A 23,208-nucleotide genomic window follows, 5' to 3' on the forward strand; every position below is an offset into this window, starting at 1 on the left:
ATGTTTAACTGAGATGTTGTTGAAGTTGCAGGGGATATAGGTACTGGTATTCTTATGATGAGATGTTGCAGGTGATGGTGATTAACTGAAGTGTATTGTGTAATAGTTGCGGATATTGGACTTGAATTGGAAATGAGAAAAGAACAAATGGGTTGAAGTTGGTTTGGGTGTATGTGATGGTGGTTGTGTGTCTGAAGTGAAGTATGGATGGGTACTTAGAGTTTTTCCAATGGTAATGTAGGGTTATTGATGGTCTCAATGGAGGCTCGTTTAAGACTACCTTTGTGAATTAATTTATAGTTATAAATAAATATGAATGATTTCATGTAATGAAATTGATTGAAGTTGAACTGATGTTATATATAGATTGAAGTTGATTTTGAGTTAAGAGTTATAAAGATAGAGTTGCAGCTGTGTGAGAAGAATACTTGCCTGTCTGACTGAGCTTATTCAGTCTGACTCGATTCTTTTTTTTACCTGACTCAGTTATTTGACTGAGTCGAATCGGTGATTAGCTCACTGAGTTTACCTGTCTTGACCCGAGTTGACCGTTTGACCGAGACTCTTCGTTGACCCTGGACTTTGACTTGACGTGGACTGTTAGTTGAACCCTGTGACCGTTAGTTTGACCATTGTAGACCGTCAACTGAATAGTTTGACCAGGCCTTAGTTTATGGAGATGGTTTGTTGGGCTTGGGCTTATAGTTAGTTTTCTATTTTGATCTATTGGACCTTTATGGTCTAATTTAGCTTTCATTCCCTTCTACAAAGTTGTAAATACTCATAAGACTTAGCTAATGGACTATAGAACCAACCTAATTGAGTTAGTAAATCTTGGTTGTGATAAAGATAGAAAATGAAAATGTGGAAAGTTATAAATGAACTTAGAACCATTAGATAGACTTGTATGATTCTTGTATGAGCCATTTTGACTAGATTCTTAGAGTGCTTGTACGATTAACAGTTAGTCTATTAATAACGATCGATTCAAAGGATGAACCAGTGGATCGTGGATCTCGCGACAGGCGTGGCTTGTCATCAAAAGGAGTGAGAATTTATATTTAACTCTATTGTGATTATTGTTGTTTTCCTTTACCAAAGTTTATGTTTAATAAATTCATACATTGTCTGCTTGTGCTTTCCATGCATTGTTTAACTTTGATTTACGAAAGTTCTGTTATTTCTTTTAATATTTCCATTGCTTGGAAAGGAATGGTAATGCTTGTTTGTCTTTATGAGTTGATTGGGAAATGAGAATTTCCGTCTGTGGTATATATGCTACTTCTCCTTCATTTATAACTACATGAATTCGAGATTTTATGCAATTACTAGGTGCGGGACGAGTCACCATATAGCTATCTAGGTGCGGGACAAGTCACCATTATTATATATTATTTGGAAGGAGTTAGTTCCATATACATGATTGTTTACCTATGTGAAATTGATTTCTCTTTAACGTTTAGGAAAAACATGAATTGTTTTCAAATCATTTTCAATGATTACATGAAAGTTAAATGTTAATTCCGGCGGGGCACCCCTTTTAGGGATGATGTGCTCACCCATTCCCACTTTCAGTTTCAGAGACAGATCAGATTTGCACAGCGAAGGCTTCAAGGGTTGATTTTGTTAGTTGGATAACTTCTACTATGTTTATTATATTGTATATTGTATCTGTAAACCAAATGACTATTGTATATGTATCATTTGAGAGGACTTTTTGTATATACATGTTTCAGAGCGGGTTAGTTTTGGGTTAAGTTTTGTAGCATATTTCTTAATTGAATGTTTAAGTAATTGATTTTGATTTTAGTGCCTCTTATTTAATTAATCACTTGGATTAGTCAGCTACTAGCTTTGGGGGCGCTACAAATTGGTACCTGAATTCAGTGAAGATACTACTCCAAATTCTCTTCCTGATGCTACTATAGATTCAACTTTAACTTCAGATTCGATTTCTGGATCTAAAACCGATTTAGATAAGGGTTTAAATGGGTTTTGAAAATCAACATCAAACATTGAAGAGCCTGTTATTTCAATTAGTGAATTCACGGTCTCTCCACCTGAAGAAACAATTACTAATGGTGTTGTTGAAGAAGAATTTGATAAAGCTGAAGTGAATAATTTTGGAAGGACGAATCAGACAGATTTTGGTGAGTGTTTCTCCATTATTCTCGATTCTTCTCGCATCATATTTGATCCAGGAAAATATTTCAAACTCATTAAGAGGTTTTGTTATTTAACCGGTGTTTATGAATTTGGCTTCGATTCAATTACTTCATGTTCTTTTGCACTATATGGTTGCTCAAATTTAATGGATGAAATTGATAGAAATCCTGTATATGAGCTGAATTCTAAGAATGGGTACTGGTCAGATTCACGGTTTAGAGATAAAATTGCTAGTATGTTGGCTGATGGTAGTATTTCTAGTGTCACCTGGCAGCTATTTGTTAAAATGATTCTAATGGATACTGTATGTTATAAGAAATTACTTCTTCAATTGCTTCTTAGCCTGGAGCTTGACTCAGATTCACAGTTTATAAATTTGTTTCCCCGTTTTTGTGTTACTGATTGTGCAATTCTGGATGCGAAGAAGATGTTTGTTCAAATGACTGAGAGAGGGAGATTTTTATTAATATTGTTGGCTAGAGTAGTTACTTTTGAGATGGATTGTCAGTTAATATTTCAAATGGTTGAGATGTGGGGAGAAATAAACTTTCTTTTGCACAAGCTTCGCCAATGTCAGTTCGTTTCAACTATCTTATGTCATAGTTTCTGCCCAGTGCATCTTCATTATCCTCTCGCAAAACAACTTGCAAGCTCTAAGATGTTATTCAACAGCAAGTTGCTCGGTAAGGACTGTTTTTATATTTCTTTTGATCATACTCGTGCATTATTCGATCGTGGAAAAGGAATTGAGCTTATTCAGGAGTCTACTTATTCTGTGAGTGATTATGCATTCTGTTTTCTGAATTCGTTCGGTCTTAGACTTGTCTATGTTAATGAATTTGGCGGTGACTGGAAATTGGTTGCTGAATTCTCAGAGGGAATATATTTTTGTTTTCCTTTTTGTCCAGGGTGGTGAGCTTTAACAGGACACATAAATGGCATGCTCAAGCGCTTAGTATGGAGGGAGCAGAATTTTATTTATTACAGCTCAAATGTGAGTTGCTTGAGTCTGACTACATGTTGCAGCAAGGTAAGCGTCTCTGGTCGAGGTTGATACTTCAAGTGACAGGTAATAGTGCAGCTGGTACTGCAAGAGAATTATTTGATCAACTACATCACAGTAGTAGGTAGAATTGTGTGGTTCTTTCATCTTGCAGTTAGGAAGTGGGTTGCTGACTGGGATTTGGATTCTTCATTTTTGGTCAGTGGATGTTGGTTTTGAGCTACTTTGTAACACATCTGATATGCAAGCCATTTTGTTCTCAACCCAAGTGATTCGAGTTTCAAATTTTTACTGCCGTAGATTACAGAGTCCCATATCTCAAGCAAAAGAAACTCAAAGTCTGAAGATGCTGTTATGGGTAGAGTATTTGAGATGGAAATTCAAGTTGTTTTTAACTGGGTGGTGGAGTATGTTCTGTGAAGCTGGGGTTTGTACTCAGATTACTGCACATTTTGTTGCCAAGCTCATTTGTGCTCTGTTGGAATGGCTTAATCAGTTTGAAGCTACCAATGGCTTTGCACTTATCCTCATCAAGTTTGCTCACTGGAAATTTGATAGAGGCAAGCTGTTCACCAATCAGTACTTTTCTTTTGATGTTACTTCTGAATATTATGTACCCAGTTGGATGTCTCCATATGGTAATGCTTGTTTTTTCCAAGTATCTACGTATTTGCTTAACGTCTCCAATATAACTGGTGCCTTTCTAGAGTTCCATGATTTTTATCTTGTGCAAAGACCAGAGTGTCTTCAATTAGAATTTTGTGGGTTCGTGCTGAGAAGAATGAAGCATTTTCCTATGGTAGATATCAACATATCCTTCGCTATCCATTTTGCACCAAATGGTAGTGCTGCATTCAGGTCTGTGCTTCTTTTACCGATTTTATCAACTCTGGTAGTACAAGCATCTGGGAAGTTTTTGTTGGTATTTTGTCATGCTCGACTGTTATTTTTGGTATGTTCACCAACAAGTAGCTATCTTAATCTTGAGTTATGTGGGAGGAAGCAGACAGTCCAACTCTTACCCATTTGGATGCACACTCTGGCCGTGTCTAAGTCAGTGGCCTGTCCAGTACAGTTTTATTGTGGACATCTGCGGTGTTGGCTAGTTTTAAATTTAAAATTCTAGAGCAGTTGGTTGATCACAAGAAAAAGAACTACTACAAGCTCAAGCAACTGACACCAAACTGTGATGGAAAACTCAGTGGTATACTTGTGGCATTTATGGTCAGGCCTGTACAGATATGATACCGAAGATGGTTGTGTCTCAAGAGAAAACGGAAGATGAAGTTGATCACTTGTACATGGGGACTGTTCACTGCAACCAACTGAAGATTCCAGGTGCTAAGAAAGAAAAGATGCTGCTGCTAAGAAGCAAAACAAAGGCGATTGATATCTTCGTCAGGTTTACCAATACAATGGTTACTATCCATCGTATGCTCTTACAAGATTTTGTGACTCCTTAGAAGGATGAATTTAGCAAGCCTGGTACCTTGATTGTGGAGCTTCGTGTTGTCCTGCAGCCACTCCAGTTGTTCTATTTTCACCTTCATCCTTGAGGACAAGGATGGTTTCAAGGGGAGTGGAATGTCATGTGCACAGGGGTGCCCGTATCGTATGAATCTGGGTATTTAGTAGTATCTAGTAGGGTGTAATGAGTGGTTTAGATTAGCCCACGTGGATAGTTTATAATCGTTGGATATTGAGAGAGGGAGATGGTGTGTGTGTGTCTGATTTATATACTCTCATATCCTGTAATGAAACTCTCATGAGAAGATTTATGAATATAATATATTAGTTTAACAATTAGGCTTGGTTCACTATGAATCAAGAGGTTACTTACATACTCAAATGATGATCCAAACCCTGTAGTTGTACATCCAGGTACACTACATACTTTTTTTTTGATAGGAAAAGAAGTTTTTATTAAGAGAAATAGAATTGACAAGATACTACCAGAGGTAGTAAAAACAATTAACAAAAAACAATATTCCAGTTTTTAACTGTGTAAGCAAAGTTTAAATGCACCGTGTTTCCAAACGCAACATCCCAAGTGAGAACCAGAGTTTTGGCATCACAACATAATTCTTCATCAAGTTTGTACGAGGTACACTACATACTCACTTATCAGTATATCTCTAGAAACATTCTACAACGTTTTCTCCTAGATCGAGTAGAATTCTTCACTAAATGGCAGAGAAAGAAACGCCTAGTCTAAGTTTTACTTTTTTCTATCGGTAAACAATAAATAAAATAAATGAAAACAATTATGACGTATGAACTATTGAATGACTAGTTTTATATTCACAAAATTGGTTAAAAAGACAAAAATCAACAATTTCTGGGTGAAAAGGACATTTAGATTTTGATACTGTTTAATGGACAAAAATATAAAAATAACCAGGATGTAAACAGTTTCATCCTACCCATTTTTACTCGTCCATTTGAACCAAGATTTAAAAATATTTGAACAAATGACCCATTTTCCGTTTTATAATAGCCACTTTGGAAAGTTTTTTTCCATTGAGCATTTATACTCTTAAAAAACGTGTTTCGTCTACTGGCTATGTAACATTAATTTTCACCGTTTATTGTTAATATTATGGTTAGTAATTTTTGTTTTCCATTATACTATTTATATAGATGCAGAGAAATACGATTAAGGGCCGGTTTATTTGGATTAAAATAAAAAGGGTAAAAAACATGTATTTTCCAGTAACACAAAAAAATAAAAGAATTAAAAGTTCTTCGTAATTAAATACATATATTTTCTTTTGTTAAATTTAATTTTTAATATATTAAAAAACAGATGACCAAAGAAAACAAGTAGAACTGAGCAGCAAAGAAAGTAAAAAATACAAAAAAATATTTAAATCATATACTAAACAGAAAATATGATGTCAATAAAAATGATGATGTTGGTGGTGTTTTCATCGTCTTTCGTGTTATTCTCCGATATATAGTCTGCAATATTTCACTTATTATGATACACCTAAATAAATAAATAATTTTAGGTGAGTTATTTTTTATGATATCTTCAACGCGTAGAAAATATTTCATAATCAAGTTAGTCTTGATTCACATAAACCAAGAGTTGGGAATCTCTTACTACTCCGATACTTTCATTCATGCACAGAAGACTAACCGAGAAGCCGTAGAGCAAAGCAACCAATAATGTGGAAAGTGATCAACTCACTAGGATTGCCAATATACAAGTAAACCATGTTTGTTTTTTGTACAAAGGTAACACTCCTACGCCAACAGTGGTAACTGTATTTGTGCATCCTCTCTAGCATGTAAAACTATACTAACAAGTAAACAAAAATTCTACACATAAGGTGCAACCAAGAGGCGAGCAGCCATTAGTAATACGAAAAGTAATCAATTCCCTATAAGCCTAGATGAATTAGCCTTTATGTAGAGAGTGGTGGCGGTCGTATAGACCATCTAGAGAGAAAAAAGAGCTCGCGAAGCATATACATTTCTCAAGCTCAAATGCAAATCCATTCTTTGTGTCAGATGGACCATTTTTTATCAAGATATCTTAGCATGTTTTTGGTTATCAATTACCATCAAATCATCCAACATATCTACATATGTAGGGTCAAGACTACAAATGATGGAAGTATACGTAACATATTTCGCATCCACACTTTGTTAAACATGTAGGAGCGTATACAAGCTAGGATCAGAAATGTCCCTAGTACCCACTTTATAAGTTACAATAAAAGACATTCCGGAACATCTAAGAAATACTGAAAGCAAACAGATTAGGATGTTGCAAATTTAGCTATACTGTCAGCTAAATGATTTGCATCCCTGTGCACATATGTGCATAACCAAACTGAAAAAGAATTAAGAATGTCTACTGCATCATTTGTTAAGTTTTGTGTTGTCCATTTCACTGCTGAATGAGAACCATTCACTGCATTGATCACGTTCAGGCAGTCTCCTTCTAAGTGCAACTTTTTCCATCCTTTCTTCTTAGCTAATAGAACTGCATTCAACAAAGCTTGCGCCTCAGCCTGCTCAGGATCTATTGCACTATCTGCACCTCTTCGCAGTCCATTGCAGTTACCTGTAAAATTTCTCGCTATCAATGCCCGTCCAGAGTAGCTATTGCTATCAACAAAAGATGCATCAAAGTTTATTTTAATCATATCATTTTTTGGTGGAGACCAATGATGTTGTCTCTGTCTAGGCACTTGATTATCATTGGAATGTATTGGAATCAAATTCCTCCAGTCATTCATCTGCATAATAATAGCATTAGCTACAGAATCAATATTGGGATTGACAGCATCAAAATTTATAGCACATCTTGTCTTCCAAATAGACCACATACAAACAGCCACAGTTTCATACTTTGTAAAATCCAGAACTGCAGAGGTGTTACCTGTTGGAAAAAACTGGCACACCCATTGATGCAAGTCAGTAGTTAAGAGAAGATTATAAAGATTAGTATCAATTTTGTTCCAGATATCTCTAGCAACAGTACAGGAGACAAACAGATGTTGAGTAGTTTCAACATTCTGATTACACATAGGGCAATTGCATTGATACTTAGTGATTCTAGCAAGTTTGTACTTAGTTGGCAGACACTTATGCATAAATTTCCACATAAAATGTTGTATTTTAGGTGGCAGTTTATGTTTCCAAAAGGAGCACCAGTTAATATTCATATTATTTTTACTGGGTTTGAGTAAGAGTCTGTCATTTAAGATCACTTTGTAAGCAGATTTAACTGTAAAACTTCCATTACTACTTGGTTCCCATCTAAGCTTATCTTCTCCATTGAAAGGAATTCTAATCTTTAGAATTTCAGACAAAGTATTTCTATCAAATAAAGCATTGAGAGTTTCCAACTTCCAGCACTTCAAATCCTGATCAATTAACTGACTAACATGCACCATATTAGAAGAGTAAAATTGTGTTGAGGGAGGACCGTGCATATTTGGAATCCAATTGTCTTTCCAAATATGTACAGACTTACCATTACCAATTTCCCAAACATAATTTTTTTGATTATGTCCAGGCCTGTACATATTCCCTTCCAAATCCAAGAACCCTGCTTAGACACACTATCACACAAAGGATTAGAATTCCTAAAGTATTTGCCCCTAAGAAGACAAGCCCATTTATCATCTGTATTCTCCACCATTCTCCAAGCTAATTTAGCTAGAAGAGAACGATTTAAAATATCAGTTTTCCTGATATTCAGACCTCCTAGTTCTTTTGGAAGAGCTATGTCAGTCCATCCCTTAGGGAAACAACCTTTCTCACCATCTTTTTTACCCCACTAAAATCTCATTTGAATACTATCTAACTTATCAGTAAGCTCCTTTGGCATAGGAAAAACATCCAAGTGATGGCTAGCTAGACTTCCTAGAACATACTAGTTCATTACAGTTCTTCCTGGTGGTGCTAGATAGGTTGGGTTCCAGTGAGCAAGTCTAACCTTAGAAATGTTAATCAAATGTTTGAAAGAATCAAATTTTCTTTTTTGTAAAAGAAGAGGAACACCTAGATATTTTTCATTTAAAGACATTCTTCTAATTCTAAGAATGTTGGCTCTTGACATTACTAGGGACTTTTTTGCTAAAGGCTAGAGCTGATTTCTCAAAGTTAACAGCTTGCCCAGAAAATTTTCTAAATTGATCAATGATACTAGCTAAGTTTCTGGCATCTTTTAGTTCTTGCCTTTATGAAAATAAGGCAATCATCAGCAAAAAAACAAATGGGAGATTGAGGGGCAATGTTTATTGGCTTTAAACCCATGGATGAGCTTACCATGTTCAGCTTGTATTAAACTTCTAGACAAGGCTTCCATGCACATTATGAAGAGGTATAGAGACAAGGGGTCTCCTTACCTTAATCCTCTTTGGGGATAGTAAACTTTACCTGGAACACCATTGAGAAAAATGGAAGTGGAGACAATAGAAATGCACTGGTTGATCATACTGCACCAATCTGGAGAGAAACCTAGCTTTTTGAGACTATCAAGGAGGAAGGAGCATACCTCAACTGCAAAAGTCCGAAAATCATGAAACACAACATTAACCAAAGTATTTGTGTTGTTCCTTAGTACCCAGATATTCCTGATAAAATCCACAGCAGCAGACCATATTTCATTATATGAGCTTCTCCGTTCAGTGAATCCCACGATGCTCAAACAATTCTTGGAATTCTATCCCCACCACCATATTGTGTCAAAGAATTTTTTGAAAACATATTCAAGACAACAATATGGGTCACAAGATATTAAACCCACCCATAAAAATCTTGAAACCCCAAAACAATACTACGTGTTCCCAGCCATGGAGAGCCTAAATCACATAGGAAAAAGAGAAATCAGAAAACAAAGTTTCATAGAAGTAGAAGTAGCCAAGACCTCACAATTACTATACCATCTTTGTAATTAATTTTTTTTTCTGTTACTCTCGCGTCTCTCTCTCATCGAGGTTTTAGTTTTTTTTTTTTTTTTTTTTTTTGCCTTTTTTAGCAGAAACCGATCGATCAAAATAGAATTTTAGGTGTAGTTTACATCGTTTGACTGTCGTGAAATTTTTTACTCTTTCACTGAAAATTGTAAATTAGTAGCAGAGTAGTAAGAGGTTGTAATAGTTTGTTAATTTAAATGTCTAGTTTACCTTGACTTAGCAAGAAATCATTCTGGTGTGTTTTGTCATGAAGCTATTCCATCATTTAAGTAAAATACGTATTATTCTATGATTAATGCAATAAGCATTATCTTTGTTTCAATTGTATGATCAAATACAATAAACATTATTAAATGTTCTGCCTTAACTTCGATCATCAACACCAAAAGGAATGCATTTACCAACGAAATTCGTCTTTGTTCATACGGATCCAGGTTGGTTTGTTTCGCTTAATATGGAATATAACAATTATATGGTTGTCGAGTCCTAAATCATCAGGATGGAAATTGGTAATTGTGATGTGCCAATTTGGAGACAACATACCACATTCTAATGTCGAGGAGATTCAGGATTCAGAGTCTTTTGCTAACTGACAATATACCACAAGTAGAGTGCATGTGCATTGCATGTCAACTAATAACAGTCTCTTCATATGCCTATCCCAGGACATTTTGTTGCCTTGCTCTGTACCAATTCCTTTGTCTCTCATTTTTTTATAATTTTTTCTCCTCAATTGTCATGTTTTGTTCATCATGTGTACGACGAACACAGTTGTTTATATTTCTGCAGCTTGTTGTTCTTCGTTCACCATGTTTCTTCGATTGGAAAAATGACTTTTGGATGTATTCATCTCCATTGGATTCACCATGTTCAACAGAGCCAAAGAAAATCCATCAAAATGCAATTACTGTTAACAAAATATCTTGTTCTTTTAGGTTGTAAAGTATGAATTTTACCTTTCTGGTAAAGCTTTCATGTACCTTAAAGTGCACTCAATATTGACAAACAAATGATCCAACAACTCTAGGTTTGGTTTAGGGTTAGCAATTCTCCAATTTTCTCGATGGTGTAGAAAAAGAAATGAGCCAACAACTCTAGGTTTGGTTTAGGATTAACAATTCTCCAATTTTCTCTCGATGGTGTAGAAAAAGAATGAATTACTGGTTCACTTTGTTATAAATGTGTAATTATGTTACTAAAATTTAGGGTAAATCTCGTTTATTATTGGGATGTCCCTATGTCTATTCCTATAAATAGAGGCTATAATGTTTGTCTATACATTGGTTAATGGAACTTTCTCTATCCTTCTTTCTCTGTGTTTTGTGTTTTCTTCTCTATTTTCTGGTTTCACAACACGTTATCAACAACGTTAGCTCTACCGACTAAGCGAACAAATTCTTCTTCTTTCTCTGGTCACATTCCATCACACGGGCGAAAACAATATGGAGACATTAGAGACATATCTTAATCTTTGTTTTCAAATTAATTTATCGGTGGTGCTATTCACAGCACAAAACACCACTTTACTCACAGCTCACAACATCTGAACCCTACATTTCTCAAATGGTGTACACCTTTTTCTAAGGATGGGTCCTGGATAAATAAATTGGACCACTACATGTGAAACACGTAGCAGTTGAGTGGTGATTAATGTGGTTAAGAATGCTTGGAATAGCATTTCCGTTAATTTATTACATAAGCTTTTATTAAATAACAAAGATCTAATCATATTATTTCATAACTAGCTTTATTTGTCCTCTTGTAGATCACCACTCGTAGCCGTTTGGTCCGTGAGATTCAAATCAAAGCTATTCATGGATGGAGTTGACTTGTGGTTACAAAGTTCCATCTGTTCGTTTCCATCAAAGACACATGAACCTATAGATTCATGTTTGCGGATCAGAAGCACTATTATCCCTGATGGCAACAAATCATGTTCAGTGAGATTTATTTGTTTATTATTTTTTCCTCTTTGTTTCTTATGCCTGATTACTTGATTAATATTAATTAATGGCGAATGGTATCTTTTTTTTTCCTCTGTAAGGGATTTAATGGATTTTGCATATTTTGGTAACCCCGACCAGGACCGTATGGTTACCGATAATCATATTGTTTTCCTTTTTCTTTTTGTGCGATTAAAATCAGTTGGCCTCTTTTAAAAAGACATGCTCTATGTTTATAGAATTTTGTTGAATAAGTTGATTTCTTTTCTTCTCTTATTTTTTTTTTCATAGAGAAAGAAAAAACAAACCCTGATTTATAGTTTTTATTCCCCTAATGAAATTACAATCACTAAAAATTGGTGTTTTCTTTTTTCTCTATTTTTTTTCATAGAGAAAGAAAAACAAATCCATCAAAAGATGGTTTATAGTTTCTATTCTTTTAATGAATCTGTAATAATCAAAATCTGGTGTTATCGCAATTTAATTGTCTTTACGGTAGTTAATCATATGCATGGTTGAAAAACCTCAGGCCAATCAAGTTTGGTATCTTTGTCCATTAGATGAAGATCGTGTAATTGTATTTTCATCTGGTTTCTATTCCTTTACAAGAAACCATCTGTTTAACCACAAAGTGGTTTATCCCTATGCAATGAGTAACATGACGATGTTTCTTTCTTTCTTCGTTGACACGATTTTCATGAATCAGACAAATGAACTGGTGTTGGTTTTCTCTACCGCTTATATGAGATACCGATATAGTTTGGTTGTTTCTACCAATACTGTTGGTTTCTATTTCTTACTGGAACCGATTGATTTTCTAAATTCAATAACGAAAATGTTTTCTTTATCCTTCTTAAGAAGAAACAATTTCTCTATCGATCCTAGAGTGAGATTTCGTTATTAGGATTTAAGAAAATTGCATATACAAATAAAACGAGGAATTGCTGCATTCCCGAGGGATATTGAGCAATTTTGGCTTTCCTCCTAGTAATTATTCTCCAAAATTTGAAATTGTTCAACTTGCACTTGGACTCGGACACTAAAGATCAAAGGATGCGCACCCAGCTTGTTAGCCTAAATCATTAGCCTTTGTAGTGACTATATTGATCTTGAAATTAATTTCTTTTGTGTCCATGATTTCAATCTTAGATGAATAATTTATTTTATAATCCCTATTAGGTCATACATTTATTGGAGATTAATTTGTTTGCATATGTTCAATGTTTTATAACCAATTGATTTTGATTCCAAAAGTAATTCATAGTTGATTGTAACATATGTCTATTACAACTACATTGTTTTTATGTCGAAAGACATATTTCATATAAGTATATGTCTCGAATTAATTGGATAATACTTTACGATTGTTTTCGTATATGAGACAAGTATATTTCCGTCATAATTAAAGGGAGACTATATGCCATTAGATGTTAGTGTTCATTAACTTAAAAGCTATATCAATTTCTCTCTCATGACGATCAAATCAATTAAGGCTGTCATTATATGATTGGCATGAAATTTTGTATTTCACTTTTATATAAGCTTTTTGCCTTCTAAGAAGAAATCCAGTCACATCTAGCAGATAAATAGCATTCTATAAGAGGCTATAGGTAGTGCTCCAATTGAGTCTACCAAATTATGATTCACGTTCTCAAATTTATTAGCTTCTCACTTGATAATGATGAGATTATAATGCCCGCGGGTGCTGGTATCAGTAATTGATTAATTTTTCAAGATATGCATAAATTTGAGAATCGTGTGGTCTCTTAGTAAGCCAATTATTGTCGAAAACTCATTACTATTAGCTACTCAACCAATAAAGATGGTGGTTGTTAACCCCTCTGCAGAGAAATATCGACATATGTGATTGGTTGGAATACAATCCAAATTAGGTTGGATTAATCTCGATTGGTTGACCCAATTTTGGATTCAAGACTAACACCTTTAAATTTCCAAGCCTATTAATTATAGGTTCGTGTAGTCATTAATGCGTCAAACGAGAAATATATTTGTTGTGAAAACGATTGGAGGGTTTTATTTTTTTATTCAAACCCTAGGATTGATTAGATAATGTTTTGTTCTCCATGTATGGTGCATTTAGCGTGGTATTCCTTAAAGGACTCATATTGCATTTGCACAATAATTGTGATTGGGAACATATTGAAATTTGTAAACCTTGTAGGATTCAAAATATATTCAGACAGCCACCTGACTTGATTGTGTTAGGTTTTAACAATCCTTTATGTGCTTTTTAGAAATTTGGTTCCAAACCAAAAATCCGGATTAATTTTGTAAGTCTCTTGAGGAGTCCTTAAAAACACAAAAATCCATGCTTTTGCAGCAATAATTCTATTTTCTTTTGTTTCTTAAATATGCAGTTAGAATTGTGTTAGCATAAACTCGTCTTTGATGTAGATTAGAGTTATTATTTTGATGCTTATTTTTTGTAATACTCATATAGTTGAGTTAGTATCCGTAAATCGTCAAAAGTTGTACTCTTTTTCTCTTCGTTTCAGGTTTTGTCCCATGTGATTTTCCTAACTAGGTTTTAACGAGGCAACATCTTGTTGACATTTATTTCTTTCAAAATGTTGATATTTGTGCTCTATTTTCTTTGTCCAAATTTTTTTCCCATTGGGTTTTACGGTCAAGGTTTTAGTGAGGCAATTTATTTCAACATGGTGGTCATCCATGGGATATTGTATAAATTTTTTTTATTCGGTGGATTCCCACTATTAACTAGGTCATTTATTAGACCAAATCAACATTACCATCTCCTAGAAATTTGGATTTCCTTATGAACCCCATACAGTGTGTTAGTAAATACAGTTTTGTTCATATACACGAATGTATCTATATCTTGGCACTTCGTTGAAGAAACTACATCAGCTATTTATGCAAATAATCTTCGAGAATCTAGCAACCAAAGACACAAGTCATCAATGTATTTATGCAAGCATGAAGACTCTAGAAAACTACTATTAGAATACTAGCACAAAATAACACTTCATCAAGTAGCAATTTTCTTCACGAAAGAACAAGAATCTTCTGCATTCAAGAACTTCGTTCGTCAAATTGGGAAGTCATGACTCAAGATTTGCAAACCAAGATTTAAGTGAAGTACTAATTAGGGGGAACACCATCATCAAAGGTGCATTTACTGGACTTATCGCGTTGTACTATTTTTCCTTCGTTAAGGTTTTGTCCCACTGGGTTTTTCCCTGTCAAGGTTTTAACGAGGCAACATTTGCGTGTCCAACATTGTTTCAAGTCTTCACATGCTTATGCAATTTCAGGTTTTTCTCTTTTGAGTTTTTCTGGTATGTTTGTAATTATCTTAGACACAACGCCATCAGGGGGAGTGTTATAAACGTGTAATTATGTTAATAATATCTAGGGTAAATCTCTTTTATTACTGGGATGCCCTTGTGTCTAGCCCTATAAATAGAAGCTCTAATGTTTGTCTATACATTGGTTAATGTAAATTTCTCTCTCCTTCTTCCTCCGTGTTTTGTGTCTCACAACACACTTACTTGGAAAAAAAAAGGAATTTTTTTTATTTTTTTGCAAATTTCACAAAGTTTGAGTTATTTTTTTCTCTTGGATTAGGAATTATAAAATGAGTAAAAGAAAGGCTTACACTTGTCAAGGGGATTACAGGTCATCCAGTTCCGGCGGAAATAACCAGGCTCAGAGGGCGGCTAACACATCAACAACATCTGTTGTGCCTCCAACGACCTTCAAGGAATTCCTGCAGTTTTCGCAAAATGCAGAGATGTTCTCAATATGATGCTATGCACTATGGAGTATTTGGCTATCTAGGAATGAACAGGTTTATGAGAAGCAAATACAAACACCTCACCAAACAAGCCAAATAGCTATCCTGTTGAGCCAAGAATACATTTGGGCATTCCGTAAAAAGATACTGCCAAATATGGGGGGAGAACGGCAACAACGGAACGGTTCCACGGAAGAAAACAATACACGAACAATTTGGGTCAAATGGAGTCCTCCACTAGCAGAATGGGTGAAAATCAACACGGATGGAGCCAGCAAAAACAATACAGCTAGACAACCAGAACGAGCAGGAGCAAGCTGGATTTGTAGAAATACAATTGGAAGCTCCTATTGGGATAACCACGGCTCTTGCCGCTAAGGATTGGGCCTTTTTGCTTGTAGCAAGAATGGCGACATCAGAAAGGTGGAAAAACATCATCTTTGAGACGGACTCGAAGGCGCTGTTCTCAATGCTAACTAAAAAGAAATAAGACAACCCATGGGTCATTAGTGCAATGATACAGGAAATACAATTCCATCTCCAACAGATCAAAAACCACTCTATAACGCATGTATATCGAGAGGCGAACCAAGCGGCGCATGGACTGGCGAACCTGGCAACAGACACTCAATTTCACACAGGAACAACAACAACTCATACCCGGGTGTGGGATAATGCATACCCGGAATCACTCAATGTAATTGTAATGAATGATGCTGTTGGGATAGCTTTCCCTAGAACAATCCTATGTTAATGAATAAAAAGAATCCTTTCTTTTTCAAAAAAAAAAGAAAAAAAGAACATGGGTGACAGATTTTGTAGCGGCGTAAAATAGTTATATTATTAATTGAATTGCATAAGAGATGGGATGTCCTTATAACAGCTGTCCTTATAACAAAATACTAGGATTGTGCTAAAAAATCGGAACCACGGATTTCATCCGTATCCGTCCGCAAAATTGCGGATAAAACCCAATCCGCAAGAGCTACGGGTCGGACACAGATGGGATTCTCAAATCCGCATGTTTACACGGTTTAGTTACTATTGGACTTTATAATCCGCGGATTTACCCGCATTCGCACCCCTCTCACACACACTATCATGAAGTTATTATTGTGTTTCTCTGAAGAGGTAAAGTCGTATATCAAACTGACAACTCTAAAGCTTCTGCTCTAGGAGCCATCTTACTCTCCATAATCTGTATATGTTCACAAGGTGTAATTAATGTCAATACTCTCTGTTTAAAGGTCCACACCTGAATCAGAAGCACTTGGAGTGCAGTGGGAGCTTCAAAAAAGCCTTCACGAGCAACTTGAGGCGTATTACTCCCTATCATATGCTTGCCTCCATTATCCGTAGTGTTTTCAATTTTATTTTATTTTTAACTTAAAGATGTATGTGTAATGATGAAACTTTTCATCTGTCTTGCGTCCATTTGAGCAGTTTCAAAGGGAGTTGCAGCAACGAGCTAAAGAGAATGCACGATAGCTGCAAAAGTTGTTGGAGGAACAGAAGAAAGTGGGAGAAGCACTCATGCTTGCAAGCCAATCATCCTTTTCCGCAATAAATTCGGCAACCAATGATGGTCCCTCATGTTCTCGTCTACATTTGGTTAAGGGTCAGTTTAATAACAGTGATGCATCATTGAGATTATCACCACCTTCTTCGAAGAAATCAAGGGTCGAACTAGGGACACCAACGTTTAGGTATTGATTGTGTCAGGGAAACGAGGAGGAGATAAACCTAATTCTTCTGAGCATATCACCCGTGGTTAATCCGCATCCGGTCTATATCATCCGTTGATCCACGGATGTTAAATCCGCGAGTGATTGGGCCGGTTACGGTTCAATTTTCCAAATCCGCAACTTTGACGGTTTGGTTGCGGATGACCCCTAATCCGCAACTGTCCGTCCGTTGTACACCCCTACAAAATACACTAACACCCTATTAATTAATAAGGAAAGCCGACTACATGCAAGCCTATGGTGAATGTGCTATATTTTCAAAAATATCTGTGGCCCAATTTGATCTTTTTCTTTATCACAAACCCACCGATAAGATTACATATATTAAAAACCCATAATTAGTTATAACAAAATTTAATTACACAAATAACCTTATCTAATGTGAATTAATTAAATTAAGAATATATTGACTTTTTAAAACACCTACAATTAATGAGGTAAATTATATAATCCCTAAAAAATCTACATCCCTTATTTTAGCCATGATTGCATTTTTTTCTGTTAATCCTAACAAGTTCCCTTAACTAACCCCTATTTATACTCCCGTAATATAATTAATCTCACTTCACTCTCTAAAAAACATCTCCTAAATTATTCTCTGTCAAAAAAATTCAAATATCACACATATATGAAAAACTCCAATAATCACCCTTCAAATAATTCCAATTATCACCGAATGAAAATTGAGATAATTACGGTTTTCACAAAAAAAATTTCAAATACCACACGTATATGAAAAATTCCAATTATCACCCCTCAAATAACTCCAATCATCACGGAATGAAAATTAAGATAATTACATTTTTCACAAAATAGTAATAAAAATAACTCTATTTATCATCAATAATTGAGAATATTCAAGTTTTCACATAAGATATTGGGATAATCTAAATTCAAAATTAAAATAAAAATGATCACGATTTTGGTCTCAACTTATATACGACTATCACCGGTATATAATCAGGAAAATCCTAGAAGAAAGTTTTTAAAAAATATAAGAATTGAAATCCAGTTGATCAAAATAACATCATCAATCAATTGAATATGGACGACAAAGAGTGCTTCAAATTTACTAATAAAAAATATAGATATGCAAGGATGATAAACCAAAAACTACGTATACCGTGACTAAAATCTGACCCACATTAAAAAAGCGTGGCTAAATTGAGGTCTATACCATTTAATTGGGGCCTATAAAGTATTTCATCTACCCAATTCACAATGATAAGGGATGTCTAATATTTATGTAAACTAGCAAAATTACCCTCAAAAAATATTAATATTACTAAATTATCCCCATCAACCCTTAATAAACCTAACTAACAAAAATCAATTTTTATTTCTAACATAAAAACCGATTCATCTCCTCCACTCCCTCTTTTTCCATTTTTTTGAAACCAAAAATCGTCGATGATCGACGATTCAAAAACGATTAATCGTTTCTTTCTTCCATAAAATGACGAATCCAAGAACTAAGTATGCTACTAATAGGAATCATTCTAGTGACGACAATTCCGGACTTGTTGACGCGATTCGAAATAGAACAAAGGAAGTGCAAGAACAATCTGAAACCTCTCGTATCGCACAGGAGGAAGAAATGGGTCGAATCAGGTACTTTTCTATCAACCCAATCCTCTAAACTAAGTTTTAGTAACATGCTTTAGGTTAGAAATCGAGAATTTTGAAATCAAAAAATTTCAGTGTTCACAGAATCGGATTACGTTAGTCACGAAGTAACCCAATTCTTATTAGAAACGGATTATGTTCAAAAACTTATAGTCCAATTGTTCTGCACGTGAAAAGGAATCGGGGAACGTTAGTGTATAAATAGCCCGATTATTGTATCCAATCTTCCTGGATCTTATTTTGTTGGAATCGGATTACATATGTCTTAACAAAAGACCGATAGTTTAGTTCAGAAACGGACTTTATGTGTATATCGAGTAAACCGATTTCGTGAATCGGTTCACATTAGCACTTGCAAAAATCCGATTGTTAATTTTATATGTTTGGAGTCGGATTTCATATGTATATCGAGTAAACCGATTATATACTCTGACTTTAAAAATGCTTTCTATTCCATTGTTTTTTGTTGCTTAAATACGTATTCTACAGGCAAAAAAAATCAAGCCGAAAAGAAATATAAGAAGAAATATGACCATGCTACTCCTAAGCCTTTGGGACCTCGTCGAAAATACGGTAAAAATTTGAATGCTTCCCACCGAAACCCAAGAGGCACGGGGAGTAAAGCCAAAGGGATCATCATCAATGGCCCACCACCACAAACGGAGCAACCAACACATGAAGAATCTGATCCCAAAACACCTACTGAACAAGAAGGTGGTAACAAAGAAGAACAAAGTGATGAGGGAGTTAATGAGGAACAAAGTGGTGGTGGCAAGGAAGGTGGTGAAGAAGAAAGTGATGAGAGTGAAAGTGATGAAGAAGAACGTGGCAAGGAATGGGGTGAAGAAGAAAGTGATGAGAGTGAAAGTGATGAAGATAGTCGTGGAAAGAAAGGTGTTGAAGAAGAAAGTGATGAGAGTGAAAGTGATGAAGAAGAACGTGACAAGGAAGGTGGTGAAGAAGAAAGTGATGAGAGTGAAACCGATGAGAGTGAAACTGATGAAGAAGAAGGTGACAAGGAAGGTGATAAAAAGATAAAAGAAGTCGTTCAAGAACAAGAAGGAGACCCTAAAGGAAAAGGTAAGAAGAAAGAAGTTCCAAAGAAGAAGAAAGGTGACCACATGCCCGACGAGCTGAAGATGTTTGCTCGCGGCCCTAATGATCCACCTTTAGGGATACCAGCTGACGGAGGAAATATATTATGGGGTCACAAAGGCAGTTGGGCCGGCGTCGTCTACAATACCATAGTAAGTACCTAAACCTTGTGCCATGTAATGTAAACATTATTATCCGTGTAGTGTTTTGATTGTTTGGTTTTATAGGATCACAAGCATGTCGTTCGTCTTATGAAGCCTGGAATGTCAGTGATTAAGATGAGGCAATGGCCACTTATAGCTGATGAATCAAGCATGGGAGAAGTTCAGGAAGTGGTCGATCTAGTCAATTCTACGGGTTTGCTTTCTGCGGTCAATAATTTGGGCCACCTTGGTTACGACAGACCTCTTTGTTCCTCCTTTTCCTAGAGATACTACGGGGAAACGGATACTTTACATCTTCCGTTTGGAGAAATGACGATAACTCCAAATGATGCGAAGTTCATTACCGGGAGAAGCATAGAAGGTAAAGCCGTGAAGCACAAAGATTACGTGAAAGAGCTTGAGTGTGACAAGATTTATGTGTGGACCAAGGAAGTGTTCTAATGGGATGAGGAGAAGACCAAGAAGGATATGCTATTAGGCAAGGAAAAGCAGAGGATATTCTATCTCTTGAGGCGTAGGAGCAATTTTATGGGAACAAAGAAGCTTCATACTGAGGGAAAATAGGTGACGCCGCAACGTATCATCGCCACGACCAATGCGTATGCCCTTTATATCCTTGGAGCTGTTATCTTCCCGACGTTACCGGTGCCCGTGTGAGCGCCAACTTTATCCAGATGTTGCAACCATTTTGCAAGATACAAGACTACTCTTGGGGCACTGCCATCCTTGCACACTCTTTGACGCAGTTGAGAAAGCCTTCTAGGGCTCAAAGGAACCAATTTGGAGGGAATATGGCTTTTTCGCAGGCGTGAATATATTTGCACTTCCCAATATTTTCTAAAATGTCTTTTGAGAACAAGGATTGGGATGGGGAGCACTATGGAAATAAGTACACCTACAGAAGTAAGCCTAAGAAACAAAGAATGGATTATCTGAATTTGAGACGCCAGTTAGACAACTTGACGACGAAGGATGTTATCTTTGATCCTTACAAGGAGGCTTTGGCTAAAGGAAACGGAAAGAAGGTTGGGTGCCCAGAGCAAGGTTATCATGGTCCTTTGTTTCACCCAAGAGGATATATAATGTACAACCCGTCGAGAGTCGCAAGACAATGCGGTTACATACAAAAAATCCCAAAGGCGCACAAGGATTTCAACTTCAATGAGACAAAAACCAAATCTTATGACAGTGATATTGTCATTGTTCACCTGCCTTTCCCATCATGTGATTATTGGGATAACAGAGCGTTTCACAAATATCCTTTGGTTGGTCCATCTCGAACAGATGACGAGGAAATTCCGCATTACATGCCGTGGTACCTCAATGTTTCGCATACTCGAGTGATACGAGTAGATGAGAGGCTCATTATAAAGGACAAAGATACGGCTCTCGAATACTTGGTGCATATTGTTACTCAATTACGATTTTTTTAATGGTTTTAGCATTCTATATTGAATGTTTGTTATTTGAAATTGGAACAGAGAAGACGAGTCAGACACTTGATAACCCGGGGAAAGCTAGAAATCAGGGAAGGGAAAATTGAACGGTCTCGAAGATGTAGAAGCTGATGTAAAGTTTGGGGAGCAGGATGGGGATGATTCTGATGAGGCGGAGGAGGAGGATGAGCCAAAGAAGAAGAGAAAGAGATCCCTTACCAAAAATATGTCTGAAGGTGCATCGAGCAGCGCCCAACCTAGTAAACGAGGACGCGGTGGACGTGGTCGTGGTGGGGATGTTCATGAATGAATGGTTGTATTCATGTTTATGTTTTTAAGTATGGATAATTATGGATTCAAAACTTATGTCTTGTCTTAAACTTATTGTCGAATTATATTTTATTACATTCCTAGTCTATGAACGACTTAATCTGGTTTCTAGTTTAGTTTACATATAACTATATGTAATCCGATTCTGACAGTTTATTAAATGTTCAGCTTTAGAATCGGGTTTCATGTGTAAATATGTAATCCGATTGTTATGAAGAAAATTTCTGTAACTTTTAGAATCGGTTTACATGTATAAATATGTAATTTTTTTTTATGAAGAAAAGTTATGTAACTTTGAGAATCGGTTTACATGTGCTTTACAAAAGCACGATTTGTTAGAGGCAAATTTACATGATTTTGTAAGGACAAAATCGGTCTATTTGGTAATATATAAAATCCGATTGTTCGAAGAATTCAAAAAAAAAATAGCCGTTGAGACTTCATCTATATAAGGACAACCTCTTTGAGCCACTCTCACATCACACACTTAGCCTAGAAAATGGAATGAGAACCGTTTGAAGATTTGTGTCTGGTAAAATCCTTTGCTAATACGTTCCTCGAACGTCCGAATGAAATCTATTCAATGTTTTGGAAGAGAGTTAAAGAGTTATTTTAACGAAAATGGAGAGACTTGGCTTTTCGATTCAACTACATAAAAGGCACAATGCGAGAGTGCGTAACTGTTAGAAATATGGTTTACCACTATCATCCACGAGCTCCTCTTAGGAAAAAAGTGAGTAATGCTATCATTTTTATACCCATGTCAACTACACTAGTTCACATACTAACATATAAGAATTCATTGAATTTCAGCTGGAACGTTTCAACGGGCTATGGAGAATTCATAATGGGGAAAGAAAGGTCATTCACCACAAAGAATATACGACGTTGTACCGACGTGCTCGGAGGTTCATTGATGAGCATTTGATGTGTCAAATTCTTGAATTCTTATATTAATTATATGTAGTGGGCTAATTTCCTAAACTATGTAATAAATATTTTGTTTCTGAAAGTAAGGCATAATCGGTTTACATGTGCATTACAAAAGCCCGATTTTTGGAATCGGTTTATGTGGGTATTGATCTCCGATTCTGGGTTTACATCTTCCTAAGCATAAAACTCAACCCAGATTCGGTTTACAAATGCACTAACATAAACCGATTCTGGATCGAGTAAAAATTAATTTTTTTTACAAGTTTTGATTATTGATTAATGAAAGTTAATTTCAGGATTAACTTGATTAAACATTATTTAATAATCCGAATTAACACTAATTTAATAAGGGTATATTGGGCATTAATATAAATATTGGAAGGAGTTTCTATGAATTATCTCCCAATGATCCTATTTTGTCATGTAGTTATAAGCCCCAATTAAGTGGCATATGCCCCAATTTAGCCAGGTAAAAAAGGGTGGAAGCACATGGATTATTGTGTTCACGCTGAGGAGAAAAAGAAGAGAGGAGATTGACCAGAATGGACATGA

The 23,208-nt window shown here is 35.7% G+C and overlaps 1 protein-coding gene across 3 annotated transcripts; it reads left to right on the forward strand.

The window, feature by feature from the left end:
* The first annotated feature begins 1,808 nt into the window (after positions 1-1,808).
* LOC113304803 lies at positions 1,809-4,972 on the forward strand. 3 transcript variants are annotated; one of them, XM_026553944.1, is made up of 2 exons: positions 1,809-2,849; positions 3,075-4,972. In XM_026553944.1, exons 1-2 carry the CDS (start codon positions 2,312-2,314, stop codon positions 3,080-3,082), a joined length of 546 nt encoding a protein of 181 aa, XP_026409729.1. In that variant the 5' UTR covers positions 1,809-2,311; the 3' UTR covers positions 3,083-4,972. The 3 variants fall into 3 exon arrangements, with proteins under 3 accessions (XP_026409729.1, XP_026409727.1, XP_026409728.1); XM_026553942.1 differs by having other exon boundaries at positions 1,811-2,150; XM_026553943.1 differs by having other exon boundaries at positions 1,812-2,941.
* The last annotated feature ends 18,236 nt before the right edge of the window (positions 4,973-23,208 follow it).

The sequence above is a fragment of the Papaver somniferum genome, chromosome 8 (assembly GCF_003573695.1).
Source record: "Papaver somniferum cultivar HN1 chromosome 8, ASM357369v1, whole genome shotgun sequence".
Classification (NCBI taxonomy): Eukaryota; Viridiplantae; Streptophyta; class Magnoliopsida; order Ranunculales; family Papaveraceae; genus Papaver; species Papaver somniferum.

Excerpts from the sequence above, each read along its gene's own strand:
- LOC113304803 (XM_026553942.1), top strand. The coding sequence starts at position 3,411 with ATGCAAGCCATTTTGTTCTCAACCCAAGTGATTCGAGTTTCAAATTTT.